General features: G+C 44.6%; 1 protein-coding gene across 20 annotated transcripts in view; it reads right to left on the bottom strand.

Annotated features, from left to right (window-relative positions):
- The window catches only part of MICAL3 (microtubule associated monooxygenase, calponin and LIM domain containing 3), a 756,715-nt gene that overhangs the window by 444,830 nt on the left and 290,458 nt on the right, over window positions 1-21,427 (bottom strand). For all 20 annotated transcript variants that reach the window (XM_029599822.1, XM_029599821.1, XM_029599828.1 and 17 more), the window contains one exon: window positions 12,101-12,248. In XM_029599822.1, coding sequence (XP_029455682.1) covers window positions 12,101-12,248 — 148 coding nt within the window. The remainder of the gene's footprint in view (window positions 1-12,100; window positions 12,249-21,427) is intronic.

Genomic DNA, 21,427 nt, shown 5'->3' with positions numbered 1-21,427 from the left:
GGACACTTTAATAGTCAGGCAGACTTTTTAAAAAATAAACACACTACCTACTGCTACCTTATTGACTGACTATTTAAAAATGCAAACAGTCTAACTTGTTTTATTTACTGACTGACTATTAAAGGCACAAACACACAAACACACTAAATAATATTCCCAAATAGTTAACTTTGCCCCAATACTTTTAAAAAAGTCAATGTCAATGTCCCAAGCAAAAACTTACTGATTCCTTTCAGCCACCCTGGATATATAAGCGTCATACAGAATGGCTTGGCGCTTAACATTTCCAAAGTTAATGTTCAATCAATAACAGATTTCTGGATCGGATAGTTCAGGGGCTGCACCATTCCTTATATTCCGCGAGTGGTGCTATAGCTAATGACCTTGGATGTCAGACATGTCAGTTCTTAATGTTCATATAGGAGCAATCCTGGGTGGTGGAGCATTGGTACTATTTTGTGGTTAATCACCTTGTTTGGGCAGGCAAGTGGAAGTGTGAATTGTGCACACCCCGCTTTTAGTCCGTAATAAGTATGCTGTAATATGATGAGTGCATAATCTCCCTGAGCTTACTGATATGACGGCAATTCCTCATTGCATTTCCAACGTTGCCTTTTATGATTATTACTATTTCCTTACTGCGAGGTCTGCAGACCTTCCAATATGAGCAGGTATGTTCTTGCCAGTGTGGGCTTTTCATACTTTCTTAAACTCCTTATTTATGTTAGTTTACATTTCTTACAGCAAGTTCTCCAGACCGACCACTAGGCAATCTAGTGCCATTCGTCTATCCTCTAAAAATGAGATTAGTGGACCCGGAAGTTGGGGTCATTCAGGATTACCATATTCCCAATTGATTATTACTGCATACAGCACATCCTTGGACTCAACAGGCACATGGTGACATTCAACACATTTCAGAATGGAGGCATTCACGTAGGTTGGTGACAATATGCAGTATCCTCCTGTGGATGGTCAGAGGGACAGTGCTATCTTTGGAACAGTAAGCCATTTCTGGTCGGATAGCAAATAAGACCACCAAGAGTGGTAAAGCCCTAGGCGGCATCAGTGGGTTATATGATATGCTGTGGGCGACTATGCAGTATCCCTCCTGTGGATGTTGCAGGGATGGTGCTATCTCTGGAGAAGCATGCATTTCAGGTAAGATATAGAACAAGAGCATTACGAATCATTAAAATGCTTGGCAGCATCAGTGGTTGCAAGATATGGCCGCAGCTGGGTTGGTGGAGGTGGCCACAGCAAGTGAGGTATCACTACCGAGGGCACCAATCTGTCAAACAGTGCCTCCAACACATCCTGTTGGTGGGGGTACCCACGGCAAGTGAGGAGTCATTACCGTGAGCTTGTGTCAGGGGGTTGACCATGACCCAGAGGGCACAGCATGTGCAATTCCTGAAAGCTATAGCTGGGTAGAGATTACTAAGAAGCATGGTATTTCTGCTCCTATGTTGCATCGGTGGATGACAGCGAGATGAGCTGTCAAGTCTTAGGCTTTGATGGCCGGGATTGGCCTGCTCATCACCCAAATTGGGTTGGCATGCTTAATGAGCGACACCTGCTCTTTTTCAGAACAGGACTTCATCACACTGCAGAGATAACCTGAGGGACAAGGCTTCGACGGCCCTGTGTCCCCCAGTGGTGCTACATTACTGTAACATGATACTATGGAACACTTGTGAAATTGGAGCATGGCTTTGATGGCTCTGCGTCCACAACAGTGCTACACTGCAGTAGCAGGATCCTATGGAGCATTTAATTAATTGAAATTCAGGTGTCAGTGTGGTCACCCTTGGCGATTGAGAATATATTAGTAATTGATGTTTGTAATTGAATGTTAGCAATTATTTTGTAATTTAATTGTTGTATGCAATGACCAATGCTGTGGCCATATCCATCCAATAAAGATCTTTCAGATCTTACAAATACAACAGCATACAACTAAGGTGGGGTTAATTATAAGATAAGCGAGAGGAGGCAGTTGCACATGAGGTGATTGTGGTGTTTCCTGGTCATGTATTTTCATGGTTCATTCTCCTCATTATTTATCTCCTCCCTTTTAAGATTGTAAGGTCTGTATTAGAAGGGAAACATTTTCTTGCATAATTATATTTTTTGAACAGTGTTTTTTTTCTTAGCCCTCAAGTTTCTGTGCAAAATCTTTATAATATTCTTCTGTCATGCAGTCTTTGTAATATTTTAAAATTTGTAAATAAGAAGTTTAAAAAACTTATCTGGAAAAGGAAGTGATGAGTGAAGTAATCAAATTTGCAGATGACACAAACAATCAAAGTATTTAAATCACAAGCCAATTATGAGGAAATGCAAGATGATCTTCTGAGACTGGGAGATTAGATGTCTAAATGGTAGATGAAATTTAATGTGGACAAGTGCAAAATGATACATATAGGGACGAATAATCCAAACTATAGGTACACAATGCTGGGGTCCATATTAGACACCACTGCCCAAGAAAAAGATCTTGGGACCACTGTGGATAATGGTGAGCAGTGAATATGGTGTATTTGGATTTTTAGAAGACATTTGACAAAATGCTTCATGAGAAGTCATGGGATGGGGCAATGTCCTGTTTTGGATTGCAAACTGGTTAAAAGATAAGAAACAGACTAAACAGTCAGTTTTCTCAGTGGAGAAAGATAAACAGTGGAATGCCTGGAAGAGGTCAGAAAAAAGTTGTCAATATAAATTGGAACAAAGCTTTAGTATACATATCTGGTCTCTTTATACTACCAACCAAGACTGGAGAGATCTACCAACTTCAGGGCTCGTTATCTGTGGGCTGTGTCTGAAGGACCAATCACAAAAAGTATTAGCAATAGCTTTCTGACCAATGGCACTGCAGGATGTTACAGTCTTACAGCTCCCTAAGGATATAGAGATATATGCTGTCCAAGCCTCACTGAGTCAAGCAAGCATCCCAAGCCTCAGTTTGAACCATAATGCTCTAAGGGAAATGAGCTCTCTCTCTGGAAAAAACAAAGACTCACAGTGCCCCTGTTTTGCTACAGGCACATTCAGAAATGCTGGATTGTACCTATCTATATCTATTTTATTTATTTTATTTAATAGCATTTCTAAATTGGTTTACAGATAAAATAAGCGATGTACAAAAATCACAATTTAAACAAGATACCAAATTCATATATCTAAAACAAAATCATTACAAATATAAGAAAACACAGATAATTCCAGTGCCCCCTACAAATTTCTCAACCTCCCAGTATAAACTGTGCAAATTATCAATACATAGATAGGGCACTGCAATTAGCATGAAATTTCAAAAACTGCAAAACAGCAAAGTCTAGCTGTCAGACATAAACCATGTCTTTAGCTTTTCTGAAATTTCATTAAATTTACTTCTTTCAATTCCAAAGGAAGATTATTCCATAAACCTGGAATAACTTGAGAAAGATCTGTTACCCAAACAAGAATGGCTACATTTTTTCGCAGCAGGAAGCGGTAAATACTGCTTCTCCACAGATCGTGAATTTCTTTTTTGCTTCATGCCATTCCAGAGAACCCTTCAATGAAGGGAAACCAAAACCAATCAAAACTCTGAAAGCCAAAACCAGGTTCTTAAACTTACATCAATCTACTATAGGTAGCCAATGAAGTTGTAACAACGGTTTAACAGATGTTCTCCTAGATTTCTCCAAGACCATACGAACAGTTGTATTTTCAACCAATTGTAATTTATGAATAAATTTACCATGTAAACCCAAATAAATTGCATTACATAATCCATACTTGAATTAAAAATTCCATATGTTATATGCTAAATATTATACTGAAGAAAAGGGTGCACTTGTAACTACCAACACAGATACAATATGTGTAGCCCCTTTTACATTAAGGAAAGCTTTTCCAATTAAAGCAATGGATTTTGTTTTACAAGAAAGGGCAAGACAAACCAATATATGTAATAATCATTAATTTTCTTAAGGAAATACAACTATACATAACTCCAACATTAAGGGCCTGATTTACTAACATTTTTCCATATTCTGTGATCTATGGGAACAATAATAATTAGGGCCTAAGAATAAGCAAGTTAATTTGTAAAGTGTTTTCCGTAGAAAGCATGATAAATCCATTACATGTCAGTGACATTGTTCAATGGCGCAGACACAAGATAGACCTAGTTCTCAGAGCACAGTAAAAATTTTACTGAGCATGTGCTGGAATGCCCATGCATGCAAACTACCTCGTGAGCCCCTCAAGTCTCTTCCAGAACTTTCACTTTAGTGAAGTAGTCAACTTTCCAGGAAGGCTGGATTAAGTATGACTGATTTATCTGCTATTTACAGAGAACTCTGTTTATAGGTAAGCAAACTTGCTTTTTCCATTTTCAAGCAGGCATCAATCAGCCATAAAATATGAAGAGTCCCAAGGAATGCATTGTGGAGCAAATACTTAATAGACTATCCAACCCCCAACAGATGGAAAGTGAACTAAAGAGTGAACAGACTGCACAAAAAACAAACAGTTTGTCCGAAGTTACTATCTACTCAGGACTTACTGTCTAGATAATAGTTTGATGTGAAGATGCACACAAATGACCTAGTAGCAGCTTTGCATATGTCTTCAATGGAAGTGGCTCAGAGAAAGGACACTGAAATCACAATGTCTCACTTGATGAGCCTTGACAGTCTACTCTGTAAACCAGCCAGCACATAACAGTGCAAGATACAGTCCGCTAACCAATTAAAGTTTGTCTGTCAACTGTCATTCCCAATTTATTGGGATCAAGGGATATGAACAGTTGAGAAGCTTAATGAAGTTGAGTCCTGTTTAGGTAATATGCTAGGGCTCTCATGCAGTCCAGGAGTGGACTGAAGAGTCTGTTCTCCTTTGTGCTCATGCAGTCTTGGAAAGAAAGTAGGCAGCACAATAGCTCGGTTGATATGGAAAGCAGACCTTCTATTTGGAAAGAATTTAGGCAAGTATGCAGAATCACCCTATTATGAAAAACCTGCAGATCCTGTGATTTACATATTCTGAGCCAATGTGACGGCTACAAGAAACTTTCCAGGTGATATACACTTCAGGACCACAGACTCGAGAGGTTCAAAGATAGGTTTCATGAGTTAACCCAGGACTACACTGAGGTCCCAAGGTACTGGAGATTCACGAACCAGAGGCTTGGAATGCCACAGTTCTTTCATGAACTTTGATACTAAAGGGTGGAGAAAGATCAGAGCCCCTTCCAACTGTTGGTGATACATCACTATGATACAGAGATGAACTTTACCTGAGGAAGTGTTAAGGCCAGAGGACAACAGAAAGAACTAATATTAAAACAAGTCCCTCAGACATCAGGAGAAGGGATCCAGCTGAATAATCCTTTATCAATCTGAAATTGTAGGATTTTCTGGTTGAAGGCTTTCTAGCTGAAGTCAGCACATCTTTTACCTCCTTAGGAAGGGGAAAAAAAAAAAAAGACTACTGTGCATTCAGATTCCATGCCATGAAGGCCAGCAATGGCAAATTCAGATAGCAAAGCCTGCCATCTTCCTATGTAATAAGAATCAGAGACAGCCCCAATGGAATTAGAGATTGAGCTGATAGACGGATGAGATATGGATACCATGCCTACCATGGCTAGGTTGGTGATGTGAAAATTACCCTAGCCTTGTCCTGAAAGAAGTTCTGGATAATTCTGGTATTGAGAGAAATTGGTGGGTATGCATAGAGTAGACTGGATCGCCAATCTAGTACAAAAAGCATCAACAGCTGACATGTAGGTGCTCAGATGCATGAAACAGAACTTGTCAACCTTGCTGTTGTCCTCTGAAGCAAACAGGTTGATCACTGACTTTCCTAGCAATTCATCCATGACCCCTTAATTCAAGGACTACTCATGCACTAGCAGCATGCCAACATTCTGAATTCCTGAAAGGTAGGTTGCCTGGAAATGGGTGCTGTGATGGCTGGCCCATGAACAATTTGGAGGGCTACCTGGTTGTTCTTTTGGATCAGCAGCATAACAGATCATTCACAGCTTCAGAAGGTTGATTTGTAGAGAGGTCTCCACTAAGGACCAAGACTCTTGGGTCCCATAAATGGCACTAGAATGTGTTTCCCAACTCCTAGTGGAGACATGCATCAAGATGGGTCCACCCTTAGAACATCTAAGGTTCATCCACCATTGAAGGGATGTTCACATCTCTGGAGTAAAAGAGATTAGGCTGATAGTGCTGAACCCACTGGCCCCAAAGGGATCCAATGAAGATCTCATGTCAGAGAAACCATATGAACCGCTAAGCCATGTGACCTAGAACAACAAGTACTGACCTCCCTGATGTCCGGTCTCACTGAAGAAGGGACCTCACCTGGTCCGTCAAAACTCCAGCTCTTTCAGCATAAGAAACACCTTGTCCTGAAGTAAGTCTATCCAGACTCCTGTGACTTATACCCTTTGGGACAGAACCAAGTTGGATTTGATCAAGAATCCCAAGGACTGGAGAAGCCAGATGGTTGTGCTGAAGAACTCTAGCATTACCACTGGGGATAGTCCAGTCACCAACCAATTGTCCAGATAGGGGAACACACAAACTACCAAAGTAGCCAAGCAGCTACGACTGCGAGGCATTTTGTGAACACTCTTGCTGAAATGCCAAATGGGAACACTTCATACTGGTAGTACACATCCATCATGAACATGATGAATTTGACAGGCGAGGTGAACAGTGATGGGTGCATAAACATCTTTCAGGTCCAGAGTGCACATTCAATCCCTTAACTGAATAAAGTGCAGAATCATCTAGGGGAATTCATCTTGAACTTCTCTCAGACCAAAAATCTGTTCAGCTTTTGTAAATTTAGAATAGGCCTCAACATCTCTCACTCCTTGTTGACTACAAGGTACTGGAACTAAAACAGTTGGCTATAATTCGGGCTTCTGATTTTAGGTGTTTATAAATTGTAAATTTAGGTGTTTTATTTTTAAGCTAAGAAGGGATTCTTTGGGGGTACCAAAAATGGTGTTTCAGTGTTTTTGTGAGACACATACTATTATTGGATAGCTTTTTCAGTTGACTCAAATGCATATATTTGTGTAGCTGAGGAGTCATTAGCATGGAAAAGGCACAAAAAAAAAAAAAAAAAGGTAAGAAGATCCAGGTAGCAAAAGAGAAGAGTGCTATTTTCTGCTTTCTCTCTAATAAACATCTATTTTATTATTTTTGCATTGGGGATGTTTTATCAGTTAAAACCTTAAATCCTGAGGCGGAACAAGCTTGATCATTTTCTGCTGAAGGAGCGAGGCTACTTCCAAATGCAGCTGAGCAGACTGAAAGGGGTCAGAATTGAAGACTGATCTCTGTTGGGTCGGAAGAGGGTGAGAGAAGCCCAAATTTCCAAACGCCACAATTTTCAGGACCCATCCATCCTTGGTGATGTGGGGCCATTCCAGAAGAAAGGATTAGACTCTTCCCTACTAGAGGAAGCAGGATGACTGGTTTCAAAATCATCAAAAACTGATCTCAGGCCTAAGCTGCGACTGGTCCTGGGACTTCAGCTGACATCTCTTCCTCTGGCAACTTCTAGAAGGCAGCTGTTGCAGCAGCATAGGAGGAGCATGATATTGAAAAGGATACAAGGGATATCTGTGGAAAAATGGCTGCTTGTAGGCAATATACCAGCATCTGGAAGGCACGAGTAGATCTCTCACTGCTATTGTCAGCAACTGCAGAGTAGATTGATTCTCCTTAACCAGAGCCATTGTCTCCTACAGTTTGTCCACAAATAAGTTCTCTCCTCTATAGGGCACATCTACCAGGCGGTTGTGTAAGTCTTCACAGAGGCCACTCACCTTCAACCACCTGAGCATTTGGGTTCAGACAGCCAAGATTCTGGCTGCAATGTAGAAGGCCTTATAGAAAGAGTGCATCAGATTCTTCTTAATACTTTTCTATGGCACAAATCTGCATACTTTGGGTCTGACAACTCAAAGGCTTCAGCTTTTGGACACAATTATTGAGATTCTTCACATGAACAACTGCAGTGTCATAATCTAGGTGCTAAGCATGGAACCTTGGAATTGTTTTCTTTCCAAACATATCCAATGCCTTATCTTTTCCAGGAGATGCACTGAATGATCCCATGTGTGCTTGACACTCTTCAATGACTACAAGAGAGTGGTGAAGCAGCTGGGCTACCCCAAACCCAGAGGAGGCATGAACTCTATACTTCAAATCAATCTTTCTACCAGAAAACATGGTTTTGAGGCCTGCCACACACATCCTTTGAGGTGGCCATGGATTGGAATCCTCTGGAGGTTGAAGAAACTGCAACAAGCTGAAAACATTCATTCTCTGCTCCTGCTCCCTCCTCACATTGATGAACAATGTCTTTGTTAACTTACCAAGAAAACAAGAGGAGCCAAAGTCTTCCAGAGGAGATGTATGCTGAGGAAAGTCAAATGGGAGATCTAAAGGAATCTCCATGTAATTCTTCTCACCTGACCGTGGAAGAACATTTAAACAGAAACCCAACAATGAGAAAGGAGACTTTGAAGGAGACCTCAGCTGGTTCAAGCGAGAAACGACTAGTAGAAATTCAGAATGAGCTGAACCCCTTTCTTCCCTTTGTGGAGATGAATCCACAACCTAAGGACAAGAAACTTATCCTATTTGCTGGTAGCATCTGAGGTAGGAATGAGTCTCTCACAGACTCTGTGGGACCCCACTGTGAGGTTAAAGCTCCATCATCTTAGACAGAAGAGATTCAACTTGCCTCTCTGGTCTGCAACTTAAGGACACAAATTCTTCATTAATAGCTGGGCTCTCACAGCTTGTATAACGTTTTGCGCTGGAATTGGAAGAGACATTTTTAGGCAACCATATAGCTCATCCTCACTGAGGACTGTTAACACTGACTGTGCCAAAAGAGAACTTAGAACCACAGTAGTTGCAAGTGTTGTAGTAGTGGGAAACTGGTGTACTCTGAGCCAAGGTGTCCTGCTGACTGGCACTAGAACTGACCATCTGTGCCAGCAGCAACCCTTTGTGCCAAAGCTCTACCCTCCATAGAAGGTTGCCTCTCTGCGCCAAAGCACTCCAACAAGCGCAAATGGTGCCCTAGTTCCCTGAGCTAAGGGGCCTGGAATCAGAGCTCCATGCTGATGAACCAGACTGCGCCCTGGTTGGCATCTGCTTCAGACAGAATAGATGGTTCTGTGTCATGGGGATTTTCTGCACTCTGAAGGACAATGGTACCTGCACCAAGGAAGCTCTCTCTCATCTCTGTGTCAAGGACAGGTCCACTCTGGTGGAGCCCCATGCTGACAATGCTGGCTTTTTCAGCACAGAGAGAGAAGATACCAGAGGAGATCCCTCATATAGTGGCCATTCTCAAGCTCTGACCTGTGGCAGATCCGGAAGCCTGTGCCACAGATGTAGGGGGTGGGAGCTTTTCCTGACTTATAGGAAGACAAGGAGAAGAATCCCACTGATTTCTTGCAGCACCAAGACTCCGATGAGATCTTACTTTGGAAAAAAGGAGCAGCTCCACTGCCCTAACTTGTGCCAAGGTTTCAGTTTCCTACTCACTGGCAAAAACCATGAAAATAAGTGGAGAATAATGCAAACACAAACAAGCTACATCTATAAAAAAAAATGTGTGCTGCCAAAATATGTAGATGGACCGTTGTTCGTAAATAATCTCATCAGAAATGAGCAGGAGACCAGGCGGCCTTATTTCAAAAATTGTTTTTATTCACTACCTTCAGTGAGTGGTTCAAATTAACAGTTCAACACTGTATATTTCAACGAAACTGTAAACGAGCACTGGTTAACAAGGCAATTTCAGCCCCCCGACATGGGACCGTGTTTCACCAAGGCTGCATCAGGAGGGATGTCTTTAAACCTGACCAAAATATTTTAATCTACCAAGAAAACAAAAGAAAAAGGAAAACAAACAATAAATCCTTCAAAGAGGGTCAGAACTATTAGAATTAAAATAATGGCTCCAAAGATTAGGCAAAGCAAGAGATTCTGAAGCAAAAATTAAATATCATTTAGTGTTAGAAACCTTCAAATTTTGAAAATGGCTTTGAAAGGCAAAGAACCATAGAATAGCTAAGGGTTTTTAAAGAAGAAAAGCATGCCAAAAAAAAAAAAAGGGGGGGGGGAAGGAGTCAAAGTGAGAACAGCCAATGAGTGGTTGGTCTTTTTGTAACGTTACTATCTTCTCATTGGATGTTCTCACTGACTCCTCCCTCTTTTCTGGCACACTTTTTTCCCCCTTTATAAACACTTAGCTACTCCATGGCTCTTTGCCTTTCAAAGCCGTTTTCAACATACAAAGGTTTCTTAAACTGAATGGTATGTAATTTTTGCTTTAGTATCCTCTACCTTGCCTAGTCTTTGGAGCCGTTATTTTAATTTTAATAGTTCTGACCCTCTTTGAAGGATTTATTTTTAAGGTTTCCTTTTTCTTTTGTTTAATCTGTAAATTAAAATATTTTGGTCTGGTTTGAAGTCATCCCTCCCGATGCAGCCTTAGCCGAACACGGTCCTGTGTTGGGGGACTGAAATTGCCTTGTAACCAGTGCTCGTTTACAGTTTCGTTGAAATATATAATGTTGAATTGTTAAATTCAACCACTCACTGAAAACAGCAAATAAAAACATTTTTTGAAGGCCATTTTGTCTCCTGCTCACTTCGGATGGGATTATTTATTAACAACGGCCCATCTACATATTTTGGCAACACACGTCTTACTCAATGACACCTTATGCAGGGCCTCCATCTTCCAGGTGCAGTACTGCTATTTCCTTATGGACATTCACCACAATTCTAACAGTTTGAAGAATCATCATGAATCATCATCCATGTCCAAGCAGCAACAGGAGTATCTGTAATGGATATCTAGCAACCACAAATGCAGCCTTTAACCCACTGACTATAGTCATCTTGGCTTCGGAGTTTTTCTTTCTCCACCCCAAAACTGAAAGGTTCTGTTGGCAGGCTGCTAAGGCAGCAGCAAAAGAAAAAGAGAAAAAAGACTCAATGAGGCTGAAAACTAGGTCAACCAACAAGACCAAAACAAAACCAGAGAGAAAAAGACCGTGAATATGTCCGTGCAGTAGCTCGGATGAAGAACAATTAAGGGGCTCATGAGGCAGTGTGCATATGCAGGAACTCTTACACATTTATTTATTTTATTTATTTATTAAAGGCTTTTATATACCGACTTTCTTGATACAAATCAAATCAACTCGGTTTACATTGAACTAATCAGTAACTATAACCAATCAATGAGACATTTTAAAAGGAGCATAAAAGGAGCATAAAGTTACATTATAACAAGGAAGCCTTAACTGGAAGTAGGAAAAAAAGAGTGGGAGAACGAAGATAAAGTACTATATACTGTACACCGTATGTTCACTGTATGAACACCGTATGTTCACTGTACACCGACGTGATATCTTTGATGAGCGGCGGTATATAAAAATTTATAAATAAATAATTAAATAAATAAAATAAATATACAATGGAGTATGGGAGGGAGGCAAGGAGCCGACCTCATAATAACTTATAAGCACTTTTTAGCATTTGTTTATTTACATAGGTGATGGAACAATTCTTAGTCAGGCTGGCTAGTGGCAGGGAAGGCTCGGCAAAACAGCTATGTCTTAAGTTTCTTTTTAAAAGTTAGTAGGCAAGTTTCCTGCCTGAGGTCAGGAGGCATGGAGTTCCAGATGGAGGGACCTGTGATAGAGAATGTCCTATCTCTGATGTATGAGTTGTGTACAATTTTGATAGGAGGAACATATAAGGATCACTTGTATGCATCCCTTAATGGTCTGGCCGTCGAGTGCAGTTTGAGAGGGTGTAGCAGGTCAAGAGGGGTCTGATGGTGAATATTTTTATGGATAATTGTGAGTGATTTGTGCACATGAGCACTGAGAGCTGAGTCTGTCTCAGCACCATTGGATGACATCAACAATGCATGACTGATTCATGCCTGCCCATTGATGAACGTTATTTTAAGAACAAAACAAGGGCTCTGATTCTGTGAATTTAAAGAAAAGCGATTTGTTGTCTTGGCAGCTTACATGAGGTCAGGACGATATTGGTGAATAATAGCACACAGTGCTAGGCCACTCTTCCATGACATGGTGAGGTCCACCACATTTACACCCCTATAGCCATCTGTCTGCCTCTGGCACCAGCTAAGCAGTTTACTGGATCGAGCAACGGATTCTGGAAGAGATGTAGAAAAAAATGTTACTGGAGGAAAAAGACGTAGCACCCAAAGTACAGTAAAGATATGGCAGTATAACCTCAGAACCATACCCTAACTTACATTATAGCAACTATTCAGGGGTCCCATTATGAGAAATAACAGAGTTCTCACCTGTACCTAGTGTTTTCCAGCAGGATTAAGGGTCTCATATGCAGGTAACATCATCACAAGGAGAGTAATTTCTTATTAGCAGGAATAGTCTAGGTGGTTTTGCATATGTGCAGTAGCCTTATACCAAGCAGTGCTCAGCAAAGCGCCTTCGGTCTATGAAATTTTACAATAGTAAGGAAAAAGATGACTGAACCCTATGGGCCTGATTTTAAAAAGCATTTACTCGAGTAAAAACCAGGTTTACTGGAGTAAATTCACTTTACTTGAGTAAGTGGGTTTTTGAAAATTGCTACAATATATGCCATTGACTTGTCTATAGGATTTACTCACATAAGTGCACTTTACTTGAGTAAATGGCTTTTGAAAATTGCTACAATAGTAGCTACATTTATGCATGTAACTCCTTTTGAAAATTACCCCCTATGCGGAGACAGATGGGAATGTAGGACTGTTCATCTTGCTATTCATAGAGAACACCAGTTATGGGCCAGCAACTCTATTTTCTCCATGGACAAGCAGGATGAACAGCTCTATATGCAGGGACTCCCTAGCATAAGGTTATTTTGATGTCCTTGTCCTTCCCCATTGTGCAAGAAACCATACTTTTAAGTGTTTACAGGAGGAGCTCCAACATCTATATTTTAAAGAGATTCCTGAGAACTGACTGCCCAAACTTACTTTCCTGATGCACATCAGCCTCTAGGCAATAATGGGTTACAAATGTGACAGCTGAATTCCATATTTCAGCCTTACAGATTTCTTGACTGAAACTGGAAGCAGCCAATGCTCTGACCTGATGTGCACACATGCAGCCTTCCAAGGAAAGGCTTACTTTCTCGTAATACATGGATATGAACTCAGAGATTCCATTTGCTATTCTCTTATCTCTCTAGTCTATTTGGGTCATGGAAGACAGAGCTGAGTGGATATTCTCTCTAGAAGGGACAAAACTCTTTTATAATCTAACAGTTTATGAAGTGCTACCTCTGCTGTACTCATGCAGAATGAGGAAAAAGGTTGAGCAGACCAATTTCCTGATTTAAGTGCAAAATGGAAACTACCTTTGGTAGAAACTTAGGATGGTTACACAAGAACATTTCATTTGGGAAAATCCTTGTGTATGGAGGCTACCAAAGCTTGAAGCTCATTTACCCTCCTAGCAGAAATCACTGCAACGAGGAAGACAACCTTTAGGATTAGGTGCTTCATGAAGCATGCATCCATCAGTTTCAATGACCCTTCCATTAATGTAACAAAGATTACATTAATGTCCCATACTCTTACCAGCAGCCTCTAGGGTGGTCTCATGTGCAATAATCCTATTATGAAATGAGTGATTAACAGATGGTTAGAAATAGATTTCTAGACCTCCTGATCATGGTAGGCCAACAGTACACTGAGATGTACTTGAACTGAGTCAGTCTTGACCCCTGCTTCCGATAGATGAGTATACAATTGAGTATACAGGGGACTGCATAAGAGAAGGGAGATACACCCTTCTTTGTACACCGATTGTGAATCGTGAACACTTTGAAAGAAATGTCAACCTCTAGTGATTTGTTTCCTTGTCAGTGGTCGAATTCTTGAGACTTGATGAATGATTAGACTAAAGTGCTCAATATCCAGGTTGCAGGGCTAACACGGATATGTTTCGATGAAGTAGCATCACCTCGTATTACAAGACCAGGTTCGGTAATGATCTGAGCCACACTGTTTTTTTTGTTTGGTTGGGTTTTTTTACTGACAGTTTATTTACAAACTTATTTCCAGCTAGTCTGAAATACTTGCTCTAGCAGGAGGTTGTGTACGCAGAACTACCCTATCGTGAAAGAACTTCATCTAAGGAGGGTACAACACCAATGCCTGAAGTTCATTGACCACAAGATGACCTTCCAGGTCAGGTACTTCAGGTCACAGGCACACAAAGGCTCAAAAGGAGCCTTCATAAGCTGAGCCAGGACTATGCTGAAGTCCAAGACACCACAGGAGGCCTTAGGGGAGATTTCAGCTGAAACAGACCCTGCATAAAGTGCCCCACAATAGGTTGTACCAAGACAGGCAATCCATCTGCTCCTTGATGGTAGGCTCCAACAGCATTAAGATGTACCCTGATGGAGTTTGTTTTCAGGCCAGACTCCAAGAGGTGCAAGTAGGTAGTCCAGAAGCTTCGGGGTGGAGCAAGAGAACAGCTGCAAGCCGGACACTCACACCAAATTGAGAATCTCTTCCACTTTAGGCTGTAAGACTTCCTAGTGGACGGCCTCCTGGACTCCACCAGGACCCTGGACACATCATCTGAGAGGTCTAAGGGCTGAAAAATCACCCTCTCAACATCTACGCCATGAGGGATAAGGCTCAGTGGTTGGGATGACACAGTCTGCCCTAATCCTGCATAATGAGGTCTGGGAAGGTCCCCAGGCTGATCGGCTCCCTCATGGAGAGATCTTGCAGGAGTGGAAACCAGATCTGTCATGCTATTAAGGAACGATAAGGATCATGGTCCCCTGGTCCTGCTGGAGCTTCAGGGGAGTCCTCAACAACAGTGGAAGCGGAGCATACACATACAGGAGGGCCTGTGCCCCAATGGCAGGCAAAGGCATTCGATGCCGGCTTGCCGTTCTCCCCGACTAGGGAGCAGAACTGACCTAGCTTCCTGTTGCAGGGGGAAGCGAAAAGATCCACATCCAGGGATCCCCAGAGATAGAAGACCCAAGCCGCAACCTCCTGCTTCAGGGACCATTCGTGGGGACGGAATGAATGAATCAGACTATCCACCACCACATTCTCCATCCCCGGAAGGTACATGCCATTGAGAAGGATGCCCTGGGACAGAGCCCATGACCAGATCTGGACCGCCTCTTGGCAGAGAAGGAACAATCTCGTGCCTCCCTGTTTGCTGAGGAGGCAAATCGCTACCTGGTTGTCAGTCGATGAGGACCACATTGTTGGCCACGCAATCTTGAAACGTGAAAAGAGCGTATCGGATCACCCAGAGCTCCAGGAAGTTTATCTGATGTGGCGCCTCCTGAACGGACCATCGACCCTGGGTTCAGAGATCCTCTACAAGGGCACACCAACCCAGGTGGAAGGCATCCATGGTGAGCACAACTTCAGAGGAGGAAGCCTGGAAGAGTACCACTGTCTCTAAGTTGGATAGGGCCTTCCACCATGACAAGGAGATCCAGAGCAGTTGAGTAACCTGGATGCACACCCAAAGGTTCTGAGTGGCCTGACGCCATTGGGACCATAGGGTCCACTGCTCCCTGCACATGTTTAGATGAGTGAAGGGAGTGACATGGACGGTTGCTGCCAATTGTCCCAGTAGCTGTAGCAATGGTGCAGTGAGACTTGGTGACTCCAAAAGATTGCTTTCGCCAGGGCTACCAAGGTGAGTGCCCAATCTCGAGTAAAAATGCCTGAGTTTGAGTCGTGTCAAACCTGGCCCCAATGAAGTCCAGTTGCGGAGACAGAACCAGCTGAGACTTTGGGTAGTTGACCAGAAAGCCTAAGGCCTCCAATACCCAAATGGTCTAGTGCAAGGATCATAGTGCTCTCTCCTGGGTGGAGCTCTTGATGAGCCAGTCATCCAGCTAGGGAAAAACCTGCACTCGCAGCCTCCTTAAGTAGGCACCCACCACCGCCAGGCACTTGGTGAAGATGTGGGGCACAGATGCCAGACTACACAGCAGCACTCTGTATCAATAGTGGTTCTCGCCCCCCTCAAACCACAGGTATTTCCTGTGAACGCAGGAAATTTGGATGTGGGCGAAGGCATCTTTTAGATCGAGGGAGCAAAGCTAGTCGTCCCGTCCCCCCCCCCCCCCCCCCCCGCCAAAGGAGAAGTAGCAGGGTGCTGAGAGAGACCATCTTGAACTTTTCCCATTTCAGGAATTTGTTCAAGGCCCACAAGTCCAGAACAGGACAAAGGTCCCCTGTTCTCTTTGGAATCAGGAAATATCTGGAGTAGAAGCTGCTCCCTTGTTGCCCTGGAGCAGTGGTTCTCAACCTTTCTAATGCCGTGACCCCGCAATACAGTTCCTCATCTTGCGGTGACCCCTCGCCCCGCGAGGGCGGGGTGAGGGTGGGGCTTTGGTCATATGGGGGCGGGGTTATGGATGGGGTTGGATTTTAGTGCATACTTATTTATTATGACATTTATAAACAGAACCACCATTCCTCATAAAACAATAAAATTAAGAAACATAAAGCATCAGTTATAATAGTAAAACCATACTAATAAAAGAATATTTTAAAATTACTGATAAATAGAATTTCTATTAATTAAAATCATATACATTTTTATAATTTCCCAAACACCAATAAAATATTTCAAAACAGCACATATATCAAATAACACACAATAATTAAAACTAATAAGGATTTTAAAAAGCCCCTGCTGTCCATACATGGGAGCTCTTGATTTCCAGTCACCCTGATATTGTCGAGGATTAGGAGGTTATCCTCTCTCTCTCACACATACTCACATGTCCATTCTCTCTCACACATACACTGTCACATACATACACATTGATGCTCTTATACCCACCATAACCTCTCACTCTCACAGACACTGATACACTCTCAAGGTGTAAGACACTCTCTCTCCCCCCCCCCCCCCCCCCCCCACTCACACACACTCTTACTCCCCTGGATTTTCTCATTCACACTCATGCTCTCACTCTTACTGGCTCCCTCACAACCTCAGAGCCTCTCAGATAAAACTCTATGCAGCAGAAATAATGCTGAATGTTGAGAATTGTGTTATGCAGACTAATCTGGAAAATGCACTGATTTCTACATGAGTCATAATGAATCAGTCCTCAGCTGCAGGCTTCAATTGATTATCCTGGCTCCCTTTAATGTTTGCCAAATACAGTTCATGTGTAACAGCAATCCTAATTCTCCACCAGATCAAGCTGATTTCACATCCCACTTCATACTTTGTCACATCCAGCTGAGTCAAACAAGTAATCTAATTACTGCCACTGCTGCCACGTGGCTATTGGGGAGGCGCTGATTGCTGCTATTGGCACTGAAGCCCATTCTGCTGCCTCCTCTGTGCAGGCCCCGTGGGTTTCCACTTCCTCCATGTTGATCTCGTACATTGTGAGATCCGCCATAGAGAAAGTGCTACTCTTGCACATTCCCAAAGATTACATGTACCAATCAGTAAAAAGTCATTTTTTTTTTACATCTGCTTCCCTTTCTTATTTTTTTTGCCATTTCCTTTTATATTGCCTTTTTTTCTATTTCTTTTCTCTCCACCTGTCTTCTTCCCTCAAACACACAGTCAGGTTCTCATTCTCACATGCATTTCTCTCTCACACACACATACACACACAGGCTCTCACTGTCACATGCTCTCTCTCTCATGCAATCATTCATACACACAGTCTCTCACTGGCACAGGCTGTCTGAGTCTCACACACAGGCTCTCTCACACCCCCACATGCTGCCTTGCTCAAGCACAGGCTCTCACTCTTACATGCTGTCTCTTTCACACACACAGAGGCTCTCACATGCTGTCTCTGCAAACACACACAGTCTCTCAACTCACTCTCACACACAATCTCTCAACTCATCTCATACTCGCACACACCTCTCTCTCACCTCTGGGCCTCTTCTTTACGGGTTGCCACAGGATGGGCTCTGCAGCGGCCCTAGTCTTCCCGGCCCCGCTGCTCCTCTTCTGCACGCGGCTGACGCGCCTCCTCCTTCCTGCCCGTGCGGCTCCGGCAACATTTGTCTTCCGGGGCAGGGCGGGCAGGAAGGAAGTAGGAGGAGCACCTGCAGTGGCTGATACACCTCCTTCCTGCCTGCGCGGCTCCAGCCACATACTTTACTGCGACGCGCTAGCTTTTTGGGCTATGTCTCTTCCCTTTTGGGGTTGGAGGAGGCAGGTCGCCAGCTTCGCCCCGCCTCCCCGCAGCAGCCGCGGCGCCACGGACCGGCAAAAAACCCCAACGGCCCGGTACTGGTCTGCGGACCGGTGGTTGGGGACCCCTGCTTTAGGCGACCCCTGTGTTTTGGTCGTTCGACCCCCGCCGGGGTCGCGACCCACAGGTTGAGAACCACTGCCCTGGAGGAACAGGTTCGACCATCCTGGCCATTACAAGGGTGAAGAGCTCCGTCAAAAGTATTTCCTGATCCACTGAGAAGCCCCAAGAAGGGCATGGGGGAAGACTCTGGACAGACACCCTGGAAATTCAACCTATACCCTCGATGAATGATGGACAGGACCCACTAGTCCGAGGTGACTGGTCCGCAAAGAACTGCAGCTGGTCTCTGATTGGAGGGTGTGCATTCGTAGGCAAAGGTGGCTAGCTTACACTCACTTGCGGCCAGTCAAAACCCCGTGGCAGTGTTCTGCTGGAGGCGATGTCTGAGTCCTAAGGATACAGGTTTGCCTAGGGTGAGTCCTTGGGCCAGCCCGCTGAGCCCTCACCCTGACCGCCGGAGGGTAATACTTCCTCGGATGGTAAAAAGAGCATCTGGACCCCTGTCGTGAGGGCTTTTTGCCCAATAATTGTTGGTCCGAGGTGCTGGCAGGTCTCATGATGATCCTTGAGCTGTGCCAATGTCTCCTTAATCTTATCCCTGAAGAGATTCTCTCCAGGACAGGGCAAGTCTGCAAGGTGCTCCTGCACTTCTGGACGGAGGTCCGGAGCCAAGCGATGAGGTGGGCACTGATGCAAGCTGCAGCCACCCTCACCACCATCTCAAAGATGTCTTTGGCGGACCTGACCTCATGCTTGTCGCACTCCAAACCCTACGTGACCACCTTCAGGAAGTCCTCTTGCAGTTGCTGAGGTAGGCCCTCAACCTGATCCTGGACCTGCTTCCAAAGGTTCCTGGAATACTGGCTCATATACAGCTGGTAGCAGGCAATGCAGGCTGCCAGAATGGAACCCTGGAAGATTTTCCTTCTCAAGGTATCTGGGACCCTGGTCTCTCGGCCCAGGGAAGCCAAGGCATGGGTACGAGAACACTTGGAGTTTGCCCTCAAAAAAGCAATCACCACGGATTGGTGTGGAAGCTGTCACCTCTCAAACCCCGTGGTAGGCTGAGCCAGATACACATCGGTCTTCCTGTTCACAGGGGGTACCAAAAATGGGGTGTTCCCAGAGCCAGACAAACAAGTCCTTAAATATGTCATGGAATGAGACAGCCACCACCTCCTTAGGCATATCCACAAACTAGAGGATCTCCAGCATCTTGTGCCTGGAGTCGTCCTCCATCCGAAGCTAGAAGGGGATGGATTTCGCCATGACCGGCACAAAACCCGCAAACGTGAAATCCTCAGGAGGGGATTGACGCCTCTCTTCCGGAGGATATGACTCAGAGGGCGGGTCCCCCGAATCCTCTGAAGAGGACTCAGACGCATCATCATCCCATGGGTCGTAAGGGGTGGCGTCCTCACTCAGATCGCCTGGGGACACCAGTGGGGGAGCCCGAACTACAACCTTGGGCACCAGGGGCACTGAGGGTCCCAAGGGCATCAGAGTCCCAGTATGGGCTTGGGCAATGCCGGCCGCAGAAGAGGCGGCACCAGCCCCAGCCTACCCTAGTCCGAGGAATCGGCGATGGGAATGGACTCTGTCTGAGGCAGCATCAGTGCCCCCAGGGCATCGATGGTGCCCGGAGCACTGGCAGGGGCTGCGTCACTAGCGCACTGAGGAGCAAATCAAAGTACTCCAGCAATGGTGCAGGCTCCAGCATCGGTGGTGGTAACAATATTTAAAAAGGGCTCCAGGGACAAACCGGGAAACTATAGACCAGTGAACCTGACTTCAGTGCCGGGAAAAATAGTGGAAACTATTCTAAAGATCAAGATCACAGCGCATATAGAAAGACAAACCGGGTGGGAGGCTGCCCATGACCCACTTAGTATTGCCTTTGCAAATGCCGTGTCCTCCCGAGCCTGAACGTCCAGACGGTAGAATCTGGAGAAGGTATGGATGGAGGACCATGTAGCCGCCCTGCAGATCTCGGCAGGTGACAGCATTCTAGTTTCTGCCCAGGATACTGCCTGGGCTCTGGTAGAATGGACCTTGACCTGTAGAGGTGGCTTGCCAGCTTCTACGTAGACTGCCTTGATGACTTCCTTGATCCAGCGGGCGATGGTTGCCCTCGAGGCCGCTTCCCCTTGTCTTTTTCCGCTGTGAAGGACGAAAAGGTGGTCCGTTTTTCGTACAGGTTCGGACATTTCCAGGTATCTGGATAGGAGTCTGCCGATGTTGAGGTGGCGCAGCCTATGGGCTTCTTTCGAATTCTTCGAGCTATCCATCGTTGGTAGCGAGATGGTCTGATTAAGGTGGAAGTGTGAGACCACTTTGGGGAGGAAGGAGGGAACCGTGCGTAGTTGGATGGACCCCGGGGTGAGCCTGAAGAACGGCTCACGGCAGGACAGTGCTTGTAGTTCCAATATGCGGCGGGCTGAACACACCGCCAGCAAAAACACAGTCTTTAAGGTTAAGAGGCGGAGGGATCTGAAGGCGGTTCCCGCTAGGAAGTCCAAAATGAGATTGAGATTCCACAGAGGTACCGGCCACTTTAGTGGTGGGCGAATGTGCTTGACTCCTTTCAGGAAGCGTGACACATCCGGGCGAGAAGCTATGCTGTCGCTCTTGGAGCCGTAGCATGACAATGCGGCCACCTGTACCTTGATGGAGTTGAGGGACAGACCCTTCTGTAGTCCGTTCTGTAAGAATTCCAGGATCACGGGAACTTTAAATGAGCGTGGCTTGATGTTGTGGTCTTCGCACCAGGCTTCAAATATTCTCCAGATCCGTATGTACGTTAGCGATGTGGAGAACTTGAGTGCTTGGAGGAGAGTGTTGATTACTGCCCCTGAGTATCCGCTCTTTCTTAGGCGAGCCCTCTCAATGACCAGACCGTAAGAGAGAATTGAGCTGGGTCCTCGTGGAGGATCGGACCTTGTTGTAGCAGGTCCCTGTGTGGGGGGTTCCCTGCCAGCAGTCTTCTCACGTCTGCGTACCAGGGTCTTGGCCAATCTGGAGCCACC

This window comes from Rhinatrema bivittatum, chromosome 4 (assembly GCF_901001135.1).
Source record: "Rhinatrema bivittatum chromosome 4, aRhiBiv1.1, whole genome shotgun sequence".
NCBI classification, from domain to species: Eukaryota; Metazoa; Chordata; class Amphibia; order Gymnophiona; family Rhinatrematidae; genus Rhinatrema; species Rhinatrema bivittatum.
Note: the sequence above shows the minus strand (reverse complement) of the source record. Positions and strands in the feature narration are given on the sequence as shown.